This window comes from Podarcis gaigeae (genome assembly GCF_964106915.1).
Source record: "Podarcis gaigeae genome assembly, chromosome: 1".
In the NCBI taxonomy this organism is placed as follows: domain Eukaryota; kingdom Metazoa; phylum Chordata; class Lepidosauria; order Squamata; family Lacertidae; genus Podarcis; species Podarcis gaigeae.
In genome coordinates, this window is record NC_139678.1 from 11030766 (window position 1) to 11045954 (window position 15189).

The 15189-nt window shown below is 47.3% G+C and overlaps 1 protein-coding gene across 8 annotated transcripts; it reads right to left on the bottom strand.

Moving 5' to 3' along the window:
- Nucleotides 1–4919: 4919 nt before the first annotated feature.
- Nucleotides 4920–14980, bottom strand: ZBTB25 (zinc finger and BTB domain containing 25). 8 transcript variants are annotated; one of them, XM_083734869.1, is made up of 3 exons: nt 14776–14980; nt 12145–12324; nt 4920–7993 (listed from the first exon to the last, which is right to left on the bottom strand). In XM_083734869.1, exons 1-3 carry the CDS (start codon nt 14784–14786, stop codon nt 6856–6858), a joined length of 1329 nt encoding a protein of 442 aa, XP_083590995.1. In that variant the 5' UTR covers nt 14787–14980; the 3' UTR covers nt 4920–6855. The 8 variants fall into 8 exon arrangements, with proteins under 8 accessions (XP_083590995.1, XP_083590999.1, XP_083591000.1 ...); XM_083734873.1 differs by lacking the exon at nt 14776–14980 and adding an exon at nt 14527–14628 and having other exon boundaries at nt 4920–7990; XM_083734874.1 differs by lacking the exon at nt 14776–14980 and adding an exon at nt 14527–14576.
- Between the last annotated feature and the right edge of the window lie 209 nt (nt 14981–15189).

Here is a 15189-nt window from a genome sequence, read left to right on the forward strand (position 1 = left end):
GCAACCAAAATGATAATGGAGGTGCAGTCTGTTTCCTAGGCAGAAAGGCTGCAACACTTGAGCCTTTATATATATTTAAAGAGGCTTTTTTAAAATTCAAAGAGTAATTAAACTGTTCTTCCTAAGGCTTGGTTTCTAGACCCTTGATCATTTTGGTCGCCCTCCTCTGCACATTTTCCAGCTCGTTAATATCCTTCTTAAACTGCCACGCAGAACGAAACACTACTGGAATGATAAAAAAAAGATTTGCTGGAGTGAGTGTTTCTGAGGAGATCCAGCAGACAAGGCACTGCTTTGGTGCTTAACCGTTTTCAAATGCAAGGGCTCCATCTACTCCTTAGTTTTCCTTAGGTACACATAGGTTACTCTTGCACAAGTGCAAGAATGAATCATGCCTACCCATTTATTTCAGAAAAGAGCACTGTATTTTTCGCTTTATAAGACGCACCAGACCACAAGACGCACCTAGTTTTTGGAGGAGAGAAAATATATTCTGAATCTCAGAAGCCAGAACAGCAAGAGGGATCTCTGCGCAGTGAAAGCAGCAATCCCTCTTGCTGTTCTGGCTTCTGGGATAGCTGCGCAGCCTGCATTCGCTCCATTAGACGCACACACATTTCCCCTTACTTTTTAGGAGGGAAAAAGTGAGTCTTATAGAGCAAAAAATACGGTACATCCCTCAAGCCATTTGAAGTTCAGGAAGCCTGTGGAAAGTCCCCAGAAGAGTGGGAGGGGGGTTTGTTGTTTGGGGGGGGAGGTCACCAGAGATCAAGGATGGAGAATGTTTTCAAGCTAAGGGCCACGTCTCCACATAGGGATGGGCCACATGTGGAGGTGGGCGGGGCTAGAGACAAAAGTGGGTGGAGGAATAACGCGACACTTAACCTTTGCTGGCTACACTCCAACCATGCAAATAATCTAGAGGTTTCTACACCTGCAGATATAGGCGTCCAATAGGCATTGTCCCAGTTAAACACCTGAGGGGATGCAAAAGGTTCTGGTAGGGGTTGTTACCTGGGGATAGGTCAGGACCTAAGGGAGGGTCCTGAGGGCCAGAGAATGGCCTAGGGGGCCACATTTAGCTGCAAAAGATGTTCCTGGGGCTGCCATCAAGATAAGCGTGTCATTCGTTCAGTATTTCTGGAGTTGTCATAAAGCAGTACCTGCGCATAACGTTTGCAGTAAGTAATAAAGGCTCTGGGATTGTTTTCTGGAGATGTCTGTTAAATATGATGTCAATCTGGTGAATTTGGGAGTTTGCAGCTGCCTAGACCTACACATCCATAGGCATTGCACCGTCTCCAGATGTTAACCAAACCTCCTGCATACATAGCAGTGGGCAATGCAAGGAGTGACACTGAGCCTTCTTGGTGTCGATTCTAGTCACCCCCTTCCCATAATTGGGAGAAAAATGAAAACGGCTGCAGAGAATTGGGCAGTTCATAAAATTCACTGAAAAATTGTATTTAAAACACAATTCTTGATTGGCACATACTTACAGGCAAAAAGGATAGTGGAAGTTGTGCAAAGGAGGACCTGAAGCTGATCTCATTTTGTCAGCACCCAAACAGTATTACTGTTTAATTCAGGTCCAGTGTATGTGTTTATAAAAATCACATGGTACAGCCCTACTAAGCTGGGACTACCACTTCAGAATGGAGGTTAATTTTTGGTTGCAGTATTACCTACTTGATTGCTCCAGTTTCAGCCTTGGCTACTCCCTGATGTTCTACTTTTCTAGGTGCATGGAATACGGTTCTGGTTTCTGCTTTAAGTGAGAGAATCCTAGAATTGCATAGCTGGAAGGACCCTGAGGATCATCTAGTCCAACCCCCTGCAATGCAGGAATATGCAGCTGTGACATATGCGGATTGAACCAGCACTCTTGGCATTTTTAGCACGATGCTCTAACCAGCTGAGCTCTCCAGTCCTGCAATCCCAAATCTGCCTTCTGAAATGACACAGCCTTGGAGGTTAGAAATCCTTCACCAAGGCTAGCAACAGCCCCTTCTCCCGAAAAATAATCTATTAATGTCCCCAACTTCCTTTCCTTTCCTTGGTCTTCCGTGCGATCCTGTGCCTGTCAACTCAAGTTTTATGTCCAGGGTTTACTCTTGGGTAAGGCAGGGGATGCGGGTGGCGCTGTGGGTTATACCACAGAGCCTAGGGCTTGCCGATCAGAAGGTCGGCGGTTCGAATCCCCGTGATGGGGTGAGCTCCCGTTGTTCGGTCCCTGCTCCTGCCAACCTAGCAGTTCGAAAGCACATCAAAGTGCAAGTAGTACCTTGCAGCAGGAAGGTAAACGGCGTGCAATTCATATTGGAGATAAATTGTTGGTTGATTTATTTCACATACCACATGGCATGCATCACCCCTCCTTTTTTCCCTTACAGCTTTTGTCACGCATAAAGGTAAGCATGCAAGAGAGAAGGGAGCAGCTCATAGGTGTGTGCGCGCGAAGTAATACAAAAGAAAAGGAGCTAAACAATGAAACTGAAGCTATTCCTTGCCTCTCCACTTTCATTGTGATAACACAAAAGAGAACTGCAGAAAGAGAAAACGAGGTGGCTCTGAAAGAAGCCTGGGGAAAGATGGAAATCAGACAGAAGGCAACATTTGCTTTCAAGCCGCTTAAAACCAACAGACACCTTGGCCCCGATCCTTAGCAGGTGATACTATTGTTTAGGGATCTGTACAGCTAGGCTGCAACACAGCAAACCTCCCTTTCGGTTATATGTATGCAGGGGAATCGGCTAATTTAAAACAATCCATTTGGGTTTTGTGTGTCTTCCCTCCTGGGTCAATGGCTTCTCGTTTTGTTCAATTTGCTTTGGTTTTGATTACTTTAGGACACTCCCTTGCTATTTTTGGGCGGTGCTATTTTCTGTTTTGAGTTTCACAATACGCCTCTTCGGGTGCTCTTATTTTTTCGGTCACAAACGTCCCTAGAAATAAATTGCGGGGAGTGCAAATAGGGGACTAGTGAGTTTGCAGCAAGAATTTCTGATCAGCAAGGGAAAAGGTCCATTCCTTTGGCTTGCTCTCCTTTTCCAATTGCACCCTGATCTGCAATAAGTCAGATGTGGATTTGCACTTGCATATGTGGGGCATCTTTGTTCTGAAATATTTTTACTCTGCCCTCCAGTGGAAAAGGGTTGTCAGGTCGATAATCTGGGACTCTGGAGATAATGCATCTTTAGATGGATGAATGGCGGCTAACAGATTGCGGTTGAATCCTGACAAGTACTGTTTTTGGGGGACAGGAGGCAGGCAGGTGTGGAGGATTCAGTGGTCCTGAATGGTGTAACTGTGCCCCTGAAGGACCAGGTGCGCAGCCTGGGAGTCATTTTGGACACAGCTGTCCATGGAGGCGCAGGTCAATTCTGTGTCCAGGGCAGCTGTTTACCAGCTCCATCTGGTACGCAGGCTGAGATCCTACCTGCCTGCGGACTGTCTCGCCAGAGTGGTGCATGCTCTAGTTATCTCCCGCTTGGACTACTGCAATGCGCTCTATGTGGGGCTACCTTTGAAGGTGACCTGGAAACTACAACTAATCCAGAACGCGGTAACCAGACTGGTGACTGGGAGTGGCCGCCGAGACCATATAACACCGGTCTTGAAAGAAAGTATGTTTCCGAGCACGTTTCAAAGTGTTGGTGCTGACCTTTAAAGCCCTAAACGGCCTCAGCCCAGTATACCTGAAGTGTCTCCACCACCACTGCTCAGCCAGCGCAGAGGGCCTTCTGGTGGTTCCCTCACTGTGAGAAGCCAAGTTACAGGAAACCAGGCAGAGGGCCTTCTCAGTAGTGGCACCCGCCCTGTGGAACACCCTCCCACCAGATGTCAAAGAGAACAACAACTACCAGACTTTTAGAAGACATCTGAAGGCAGCCCTGTTTAGGGAAGCTTTTAATGTTCGATGTATTATAGTATTTTAATATTTTTTGGGAAGCCACCCTGAGTGCCTGGGGAAGCCCAGCCAGATGGGCTAGGTATAAATACTATATTATTATTATTATTATTATTATTATTATTATTATTATATAGGGCAACACGTATTACTTGCTTCAGAATGGTGGTGAGCTAGCCCTGTTGCATTGGGGGATCATTGCTCATTCTGAGTGGAGCCTTGGACCTCTCTGCCCTAAAAGCGCCACTGCCGAAAGGTGACAGCACAAAAGGAAGAAGGGATGAGGTGGGGAAAGTAAAACAAGACACACATTTTGGGAGGTGGGGGTTATCAAAAAGAATCCAGCAGGAAAAGAGCGCTCAGAACTCAAGACTGCATTTCCTTGCCATTACAGTCCAAAAGAAAAGCTTTCAAGTATTTCCCACCTTCAGTAAAAACACATTTTTCTAAAAAAAAAAATTCTCTTTCCCGCCTCCTCTTCATGCTCTTCTGACATGTGTTTCAAAATTCCCTCATAAATCTGGGTGACTCATTGTGTGTCAGAGAATTGTTGCAGAAGAACAGTGGGAGGCGTGGAGCGGGTGTGTATGTGTGAAATAACAAAAGGCCTTTTAGTGGAGTTTACAACTGGCAAGTTCACATTTTAATTTGAGAAACAACATTGTTTGCACTTTGCTGCCGCCTGCTGGCTGATCAAGTTTTGACACGTAATAAATCTGACAAGAAGACAAAAGCTGGAAAGGAGGACTTTTTGATTGCATTCACATAGAAACCTGGGCCAAATCCAGAACTATGCCCCTTCCTACCACACCTCCTGCTTTGCTACATATGCCAGGCCTTTGGTCCAATTCAGCCAAACACTTTCGAGTGTGGTTTTATGGTGAAAATCTCCTGGAAGCTGCTTTGAGACAACCTACTAAAAGGACCAAGAGCCCCTCTCCAATGCTCTGGGCAAACCAACCACGAGATCAGAGTTTTTCTACAGGAAAATAGAAAGCACAAGCCGATGGAAGATTCAGAAGATTTTGGTTTTATTCCTCAGTTTTTTGTAAAAATAAAAACAGCAAATAACTTAAAGGGGGCTTGGAGTCTTTGGGAGCAAACAGTCAGAGAGAATCTACAGGATGTGCTGTAACGGGGAAGAAATCTATCTTAAGCAATGTATTCAAATCCAAAGAAATGGGTCAGCAACTAATATGAAATAGTGCGATGAGAAAGAAACTCACACAGGACTATCTAAAGCTAGCAAGGGCAGAGCTTTTTATTGCACCAATCTGCTGGTAAGTTTTCCATGCCCCTTTCTGGCTAAACTGGAAAACTTGTAGGGCTGGGATAGAAACAAGGAATCCTAAGAGTTGGAAGGGACCACCAGGGTCAGCTAGTCCAACCCCCCAAATGCTCAGGGTTGTGGGTTCGAGCCCCACATTGGGCAAAATATTCCTGAATAGCCTCAGTGTTCCTAAGGCATCTGCTTAGAGCGACGTGATTTCCAAGTGTTTCCCAGACAAAACTGACAGACTTGTGCCTTTTTCTCCTGAATTGGAGGAACACACCACTTACATGTGAAAAGATTTTTCCAAGCAGTGTTGGAGAACCTCAGGCCTATAGGGACAAATGCAGGATTCTGCACCTCTCTTGAGTGTATAGAAACATGAATTTGGAGTGGGTGGGCTGTAGCCTAATTTTAACCCCGATCTTGCTCATCACTTCCTTTGCTGTCTCCGAAAGGTTCCCCAGAGGGACCAATTCTATGTGTTTCCGCAGGAATCACTGATTTGAGACAAGCCTTGTGGACAGCAACTCATCCAGGGAGACGACGAGAAGCTTCCCCTGAGGCTGGGGAGTCTTGTAACCATCTCCGCATCACATGTTGAACTACCCAATCACCCCTGAAGAGCAGGTGCCACAAAATCAGCCTCCCGGGTGGAAGCTCTTTGGAAGGGTGTGAGGCCAGAACGGGGAAGCCTGCAGAGATGCAGCAGGGGCAGCCGAAACTCAATCCAGGTGCAGCCCTCGAAAGTGGCTTCAGGGCACAACTGCTCCTGGCCACTTTATGTTACTCTTTCTATCCACTGGTGATAGCCCTATATAACAAACTCTACAGAATATTCCATCTGCAAGAATGCTGGGGCTAACACAAAATGTGTTGTTATGTGAACACATGAAACTGACTTAGAGGGAATGAGACCTCTGGCCCTGATAGCGGTTTTCCTCGGTCTCTGAAAGGGATATTTCCTGGGTCTGAAATCTAGTCCAGGGCCTGCGGGATCCACTGGAGGGACATTGCCAAAGAACCACTGTCAAAGGGGCTCATCACAGAGCAGGGTTTCCCAAGCTTGGGCCTCCAGCTGTTTTTGGACTACAATTCCCAACATCCATGACCTGCTCACTAGGGATGATGTGAGTTGTAGTCCAAAAACTGCAGGAGACCCAAGTTTGGGGAAACCCTGTCGCAGAGCCTCCTTGAAGTCCATCTGCAGGTGTGGTTTGCATTCAAACCGCTCCTGCAAATGGACAAAGCAGGGCTTGCTAACGGCAGCAATCAGCTCTGACAGTAAGTCCCGCTTGCAAAGGAAAACACTTGGAAATGCAATATAAGCATGTCCGATTGTTCTTTTGAAGCTGCATTCTTATCTGTACCTACCTCTGGCATCTCATATGATTTTAAGTGTGGCAGTGCATTCAATTTAGTTTGCATTTTGCGGCAATGCACAGCCATGTCACCTGCCCCTTACCACATGGTCTCACCAGTGCATATGTTACTGGAGCAGTGTGAGAAACAGCCGCGCAACCGAGTCCACGGGGCAACCCAGAACAGGGCTTTCAGTCTGCCGATTCCTATTTTGCAAGAAGACAGAAAACACCTTCAGCGACAATGAGAGAGACGTTGAAAGGAGCGCAGGAATTCACAGGCAAAAAAACGCATACAGGAAAAAGGAAAGGAGCTATTCAACCAGTATGGTGTCAATACTCTCTTGGGAGAGGTCAGGATCCGGCGCGTTATGCAAATCCGCGTGAGCTTGCGAGAGGGCAGTGCTCTTCGCCGGAGTCCAGCTGCTGCCCAGCAGCTGAAATTTAGGGGCTGCCGCGCCGCCCAGCCTCTGGCACCGGCCCAGTTTGAAGTGTTTGCCTTTGTGGGTGTACATGTGCTCAAGCAGCTGGCTCTTGCGAAGGAACTTGTGGCCGCAAACCGCGCAGCTGATTTTCCTCTTCCGCGAGAAGGAAAAGTTGCAGTTCAGTTCCACTGGCTCAGAATCCTTGGAAACGAGAGACAGCTGGCCGATGGGCAGAGGCTCCAAGCTGCTGTGAGCCGGATGCTCCAGGTGGCGCTCGTCCTCTTTCCGGAGGAAGGAGCCCAGCCGGTGGCTTTCCGCGGCCTCGTGGTTTTCGTGCAGGGGCTGCAGCTGGCCAAGGTCGCTGCTTTCCAGAATCGAGGCCGGAACCCCAAACGGCAGCGACCCTGAGACATGCGTGAAGAGGTGTTCGCGCAGATTGCTCCGGGATTCGAAGTGCTCCCCGCAGTACTGGCATAAATGGACCTTGAGGTTCGTCCTGGAAAAGGCCTGGTCGCTAACATCCGGGGACGATGAGGTGTGGCTCTGAGACACCACTTGTTCCGGGTCACTTTTCTCCTGTTTTATACTTACAGGAGCGTTTGGAAGCTCCTCTGCCGGCTTCACAGCCGGAGGGAGCGAAGGACGAGAAAGCTGCTGGTCCAAAGAGCCGTCGTCGAGCCCAATAGCCAAAGAGAGCTGCAGCTGGGGGTGATCGCTTTGGCCGGCGGTTCTGGTCCCGAGGCTCGTCAAACTTTCCTTCGCCTGCAGGCCTCCCTTGACGGATTTGTGCGTGGTGGAGATCTGGATGCCGTACAGGTTCGAAGACTGCACGGACTCCGGCGACAGCATCTGGTTCATTTCCACAGCCATACGGGAAAGGTAGTCGGCGTGTAGGAAATGGATGCCTTCCTCCAGCCGGGTCTGGTTGACTATCTGTTTGGGTCCTTTGCCGGTGTACATTATATGCAGCAAGTAGCTGAATATGTCGGGTTGGATATCTGTTGGCTGGATCTTTATGCAGTCGCTGCTTGAAACAAAAGAGGAACGTTAGGGAAGCGGACTGCAGCGCAGCCGTTAAGAGTGAAGACAAACATAACAACGAAGAATCCAGAAGAAAGACCAACATATTCACTGTGATATAAGCTTTTGTAGGTTTTAGTCAACAGCAAGTATGAAGGGCTATCCTAAATTGGCGTTTTTATATACACATGGGTGCAAAGAAAAATATGTGTGAGCAATGAGGGGAATGAAATTTAAAAAATATACAATGGCAGATGAAGGTGATAGACTATATGGGACTAGCAGAAATGACCGGCAGAATCCGAGACCAGGGAAAAGAGTCGGCGGAAGAAGACTGGAAGAAATGTAAAGATTACTTACAGAAGCATTGTAAAATTAATGGATGTTAGAATGATGTTGGACAGAAATTAAGTGGTTACCAGCTGTAATGTAAAGGCTGAGAAGTAAGCTATAATAAGTTATAATAAGTTACAATAAGGATTTGCTGAGCTAATAATTTGAACTGGAATACAAAAAGGGGAGGTGAGAGGAGGTCTGGGAAATAAGTTAATAGAAAATAAGTAATGGAAATTGTATCTGTTTTTAATTGTTTTCAATTTTGTATTTTTGTATTTCTGTTATTTTTTGTGTTTTCTTTTTGTTTTTGTATTATTTTGGAAATGTTAATAAATATTCTTTAAAACCAAAAAAAAGAAAGAAAGAAATTGAAAAAATATACAGATACAAGCTGTCAATTATACTAAAGCTGAGAATGCACAAACAATAAGTACAGTGACCATTCACGAGCCAGTGCTGATGATAATGCAAATGTTCAGGCAATCGTAAGCCAATACCAGGATTTAAACCAGACTCCCCCTACCCTTGAGGAATAGCCAGAGGTCATAACATACTGTGCTTTTGAATAAACTGACGGCATGCATAAATTTATGGAAGGGGAATTATACTGTGGTTTCTCCTAAGAAGTAGTTATTCTTCATTTATTTATGTTATTCATTTGTTTCTTGGCTTTACAACTAAAAATACCCCACAATTGATTACTTTTAGAATAATAACAAGCTGAATATACTATAAATTTTGAGATGTGACATTTTTGGATGCGGTCTAACACATTTCTCTCTTCTTCTTCTTCCCTTTCATATTTGAGGCAATGTCTCTTCCAATTTCTTAATCTGTATTTTAATTCCTTTTCTAATGAATTACAAAAAAAATACAGGTCTCTAGGATCAAGTTATTTTCTGAAAATCTTCAGCAAACTTAGTGATGGATGCAGACACACATCTGGTTGGTCACAATGAAAACAGGATGCTGGCCACAGGCCTGATTCAGCAGGCTCTTCTTAAATGACACACTAACTGGCCAGTGTGGTGCAGTTGTTAAGGGTGGTGGACTCGTAATCTGGTGAACCGGGTTCGATTCCCTGCTCCTCCACATGTAGCTGCTGGGTGACCTTGGGCCAGTCACACTTTTTGAAGTCTCTCAGCCCCACTCACCTCACAGAGTGTTTGTTGTGGGGGAGGAAGGGATAGGAGAATGTTAGCCGCTTTGAGACTCCTGAAGGGGAGTGAAAGGCGGGATATCAAATCCAAACTCCTCCTCCTCCTCTTCTTAATCGTGCTATTTATGACTGACAACGGCCTTGGGGTAGGCTGTAAAGACTTGGATTTGGATTGGTCAGTGTTTAAAAGGGGGGAAACTCAATTTGTTTTTAAGACAATGGATAAATGTAGAGCCGGATAATCATAAACATGGCTTACTGAACTAAAACAATTATTTATTTATTTTTAAAAAGATAAGTATCCTGTCCATCTTAGAAAATGTTTCCTTTTATCTGAGCTCCTGACAAATGTAAGGGTCTGCACTTCAGCAGGAAAAACCAGCGGCACAAATATAGGACGGGGGAAACCGGGTTTACTAGCAGAACATGGGAAACGGATCTAGAGGTCTTGGTGGACCACAAACTTCACATGAGTCAACAGTGTGATGCAGCAGCAGCAAAAAAAGCTAAAGCTATTCTAGGCTGCATCAACAGAACTCTATGGTCCAGATCAAGGGAAGTAATAGTACCACTCTATTCTGCCTTAGTCAGACCACATCTGGATTACTGTGTCCAGTTCTGGGCACCAGAATTTAAGGAAGATGTTGACAAGCTGGAACATGTACAGAGGAGAGTGACCAAGATGATCAAGGGTCTGGAAACCAAGCCTTATGAGGAATTGGGTATGTTTAGCCTGCTAAATAGTAGACTGAGAGGAGACAGGATCACCATCTTCAAATATCTGAAGGGCGGTCACATGGAGCAAGTTTGTTTTCTCCTGCTCCGGAGGGCAGGACCTGAACCAAAGGATTCAAGTTATAGGGTACATTATACTAAAAGCTAAAAGGCTTGGGGTTTTCGCCACAGGCACTGACAGCCGCAGGTTATGAGAAAGCCATAGCAACAATTCGCCAATGAATATGGGATGTAGAATTTCAGGGTCATGTGAGTGAGATGAATAAGCACCCAGCAATCAAAGACAATGGGAGAGGTTTTACCCCAGCAATATATCTGTCAAAACTACATATATCTAAATATAGACGGTTGTTCCCCCTCGCTAGATTCAATGTGCTGCCATCTGCCTTATCGCAGGGCAGATATGTGGGTAAACCGTATGCAGAGTGAGTTTGCCCCTGCAGCTTGATAGAGGTGGAAACTGTCTCCCATGTCTTGCTTCAATGCCGTTTTTATGAGGATATACATTCGGTCTTTATTACCCCTGTTATACAGAAAATCCCAAGTGGGTTTGAATCTCAACGCGTAAAATGCCTGTTAGAGGACAAGAATCCAGAGATCACACTAAGGGTGGCCAAATTTTGCACAGCTGCCATAAAGCCCGGGAAACAAGCTGTGCTATTACAAAGACTAAGACCTCAGATAAGGGACGCGGGTGACGTTGTGGGTTAAACCACAGAGCCTAGGACTTGCCGATCAGAAGGTCGGCGGTTCAAATCCCCCCGACTGGGTGAGCTCCCGTTGCTCAGTCCCCACTCCTGCCAACCTAGCAGTTCGAAAGCACGTCAAAGTGCAAGTAGATAAATAGGTACCGCTCCAGCAGGAAGTTAAACGGCGTTTCCGTGCGCTGCTCTGGTTCGCCAGAAGCGGCTTAGTCATGCTGGCCACATGACCAGGAAGCTGTACATCAGCTCCCTCGGCCAATAAAGTGAGATGAGTGCCGCAACCCCAGAGTCGGCTGCGACTGGACCTAATGGTCAGGGGTCCCCTTTACCTTTACCCTTTAAGACCTCAGATGCGAACTCTAGATAATATTTTAGAGATTAAGACCTAAACCACATTTCTAATTGCTGCCATATTCGTACTGTTTATTGTTATAATTGATTGTTAATCCAAACTTAATTCTATTGTGTTTTATGCTCATTTAATATGGTATGTAAAACTGGTCTGGGACCGTAATAAATTTCTATCTATCAAGTTACAAGGAAGGAAACTGTGATTAAACATCAGGAAGAACTTTCTGACTGTAAGAGCTATCTGGCAGTGGAGCAGGCTCCCACAAGAGATGGTGGACTCTCCACGAGAGATGGAGAGCCAGTGTGGTGTAGTGGTTAAGAGCGGTAGACTTGTAATCTGGTGAACCGGGTTCGATTCCTTGCTTCTCCACATGCAGCTGCTGGGTGACCTTGGGCCAGTCACACTTCTCTGAAGTTTCTCAGTCTCACTCACCTCACAGAGTGTTTGTTGTGGGGGAGGGAGAGGAGATTGTTGGCCGCTTTGAGACTCCTTCAGGTAGTGATAAAGCGGGATATCAAATCCAAACTCTTCTTCTTCTTCCCTGCCTTGGAGGTTTTTAAGCAGAAGTTGGATGGCCGCCTGTCATATATGATCTAGTTGAGATTGGACGTGATGACCCTTAAGGTCCCTTTCAACTCTACAATTCTGATTCTGCCATTTTATCTTTCTCCTACTAGGGCTGGAGGCAGGTATAATATTTAAATCAGCTTCTTCGCTTCCCCCCTTTGAACCACAACATTCCAGGTAGCCAAATGCTGCAAAGTATTATGTGTGTGAGGGAGATATTCTGGGAGTTCTGAGAGCCTCCCCTTCCCATAAAACAAGTTTGTGATTGCATCCGTAATGCCCCCAAAAGACATGCACTGCTTTACCTTGTCTGGTGAATGAATATCATCTTAAAATAGTTTGAGAAGGCAGCCAGGACAGCTCGGTGAGCTTTGAAGTAGACATCTCCTATGGCCACAGTGCAGTCACAGAGAAAGCCAAATTCCCGTTGCATGTTCAGCTGCTGCAGGAGGATCAGGCTGTGGCTGGCAGTCTCCATAGTGTTTCTGCAGGACAAAACAAGAGCTCTTAGGGGTGTTCAGGCTTGTGAGATCTTAACTCTGTTTTTTGTTTTTACTAAAATCCCAAGATTTACCAGCTGCAGTCAGGTGCAAAAGAACTGTATAGTTGGAAGGGACCACAAGTGTCAATTACACCATCCCCATGCAATGCAGGAATGTTTTGCCCTAGATGAGACTTGAACTCACAACCTTGAGATTAAGGGTCTCATGCTCCGCTCACTGAGCTATCCTAGGTCAAGCAGTTAAAATTAAAGAGCAAGGGGCCTCTGAGAATGTTCTGAGCCTAGGAATTCGCTTCCAGTTCAAGAACTGAACTAAGATTGCAGTCCTTTCACACTCTCTCGATTTCCCCAAACTCTCTTCATTTCACCTGCCTAATTTAGGTGGAATAGTTGTTGCTATTGCAAGACAACTGAGGATCAGAAGCCCTTGCAGGTTTACTGCAAAACAGACATCTATCTGCAGATTTCCATCTACCTTCTGCCCACCCTGCCTGAGAAGGCATGTCCATTTCAGGGTAGCAGGAACTACAACTCCCATCATTCCTGACCACTGAGCAAGCATGATCCGGAATACTTGCTATTTCGGCCTGTGTGTTGTTGTTTTTAATGCTAATAAGATTCAAACCACCAAAACCACAAAACACACTCAAACTTAAAACTCCGGTACTATACCAGCTGCACTGGCTCCCGGTGGAGTACAGGATCAGGTTTAAGGTGCTGGTTTTAACCTTTAAAGCCCTATGCGGCCTAGGACCCTCGTACCTACGGGACCGCCTCTCCTGGTATGCCCCACAGAGAAACCTACGGTCTGCAAATAATAACATCCTCAAGGTCCCAGGCCTCAGAGAGGTTAGGCTGACCTCAACTAGAGCCAGGGCCTTTTCGGCTGCGGCTCCAATCTGGTGGAACGCTCTGTCACAAGAGACTAGGGCCCTGTGGGACCTGACATCCTTCCGCAGGGCCTGCAAGACAGAGTTGTTCCACCAGGCCTTTGGTCAGGGCGCAGCCTGACTCCCTCCTCTGGCAACCTCCTTAGAATCTTGCTTAATTAGTTGCCATTAATTTGATTTTAACTGATTTTTATAATGAAATATTTTTAGAATGTGTTTTTTAGAATCTGATTGTTTGATTGTTGATTGTTGTTAGCCGCCCTGAGCCCGGCTTCGGCTGGGGAGGGCGGGATATAAATAAAATTTATTATTATTATTATTAACAATATCTAAAATACGAGGCTTCAAAATGCCCGAGACATTAAACCAGCCTTTGCCAAACTTGTGCCTTCCAGATGTTTTCGACTACAACTCCCATCAGGCCCAGGCTGGCCAAAGGCTGCATTAGGCAGTTTCAACTGAGTTGGCTACAACTCTTAAAAGTTCTCCCCCTCCCCTCTTCTCCAGTGAAAGCAGAGGGATAACAGGCGCATCAGAAGACTTTAGGACAGGATCCTGTTCTCACAGTGGCCAAACAAAGAGCAGGACCAGAGGACAAGAGCCCTCTCTCCACTCGTGTGGTTTCCTGCAACGTGTTTTCAGGGCTGCTGAAATGCCTTACCGATGGTGCAATCTTAAAAAAAGCAGAATCACCCGGCTGCAATCTGCTAGCAAACGGGCACAAGCTCGCACTCTCAGCGGCGAAGCACCCGCTTTGCAAGGTCCCGAGTTCAAGCAGACTGGGAGAGGGCACACCTCGCGCCCCAGAGACCCTGGAGAGCCGCTGCCAGCCAATACTGCGCTAGATGGCCCTGCGCAAGGCGGCGACCCGGCAGCCCCAAATACCTGCGCGCTTCTGGCTCGGGGTGCCGCTGGCCTGCGCGCCTCCAGCTACACCAAAAAACCAAAACCCTTGGCCGCCGCGCATGCCCATAGTAAGCTACGGAAATGCAAACGTGCCACACACGCACGCGCGCACAGAAAGGCAGCCAAGGCCGGCGGTGCAGCGGGGTCGGTTTGCTTGCTTGCAAATAGCTCGCCGGCTCCTGTTGCAGACGCGGCGCGCGGCTGCAAAAGGCGAGGTGCGCAAGGAAGCCATCCCACCCCGGGCATCTATTCCTGGGTTCCCCCCCCACACACCCCTTCGACCGACCGTCCCCTCCTCCGGTGGAAGAGGGGCTGCTCCCCATTGCACAGCGCTCCCCGACGCCACCCCGCACCCCCATCTCCGTCCCGTCGGCTCCTGGCCCCCTTACCCCACAAGGCAGCGGGCCTCTTGGCGCGTGGAAGCGGCGGCGCAGCGACGGCAGGGAACAAGGGCGCGCCGGATACGCGCGCGCGCGCTCTCACGTTGCTTTTTTTTTTTGCGCCTCCGGGCCGAAGAAGGGAAAGCAGAGGGAGGGGAAAGGGGAGGGGGCTGGGAAAGGGGCTGTGGCGCAAGGCACCAGGAGGCAGCTGCAAAGCCTCTGGATTGCCTGTCTCCCTGGCGCGCCTCCCTCCCTCACCTTGGAGTCATTTCGACAGGGGGGTTTCCGTTTCATTTAACGCATTCCTTGCCTCTCAGCGACGGCTCACGTGAAGGTTGGAAAGCCGGCCTGCTCCCATGGCAGTAAAAAAAAACAACAACAACAGGGCAATGCTGTTGTATCCCCGGGACAGCTCAGTCAATAGAGCACGGAGACGTTTGATCTCAGGGTCGTGGGGTTGGACTAGACGACCCTTGGGGTCCCTTCCAACACTCTTCTATGGTTTCAGGCTCCAAGATCTGCAGCTGGTGGGATGAGAGGCCCCTGCATTTGGTCTCTGGTATGAATGCACATCTGCACACATCTGGGAACTGCACTGAGGTTCTGTGTAAGGTGAACAGCCTGCCAGTCATATGAAGCACCTGGCAAGCTTTATTTGAAACTGTCGGCCAC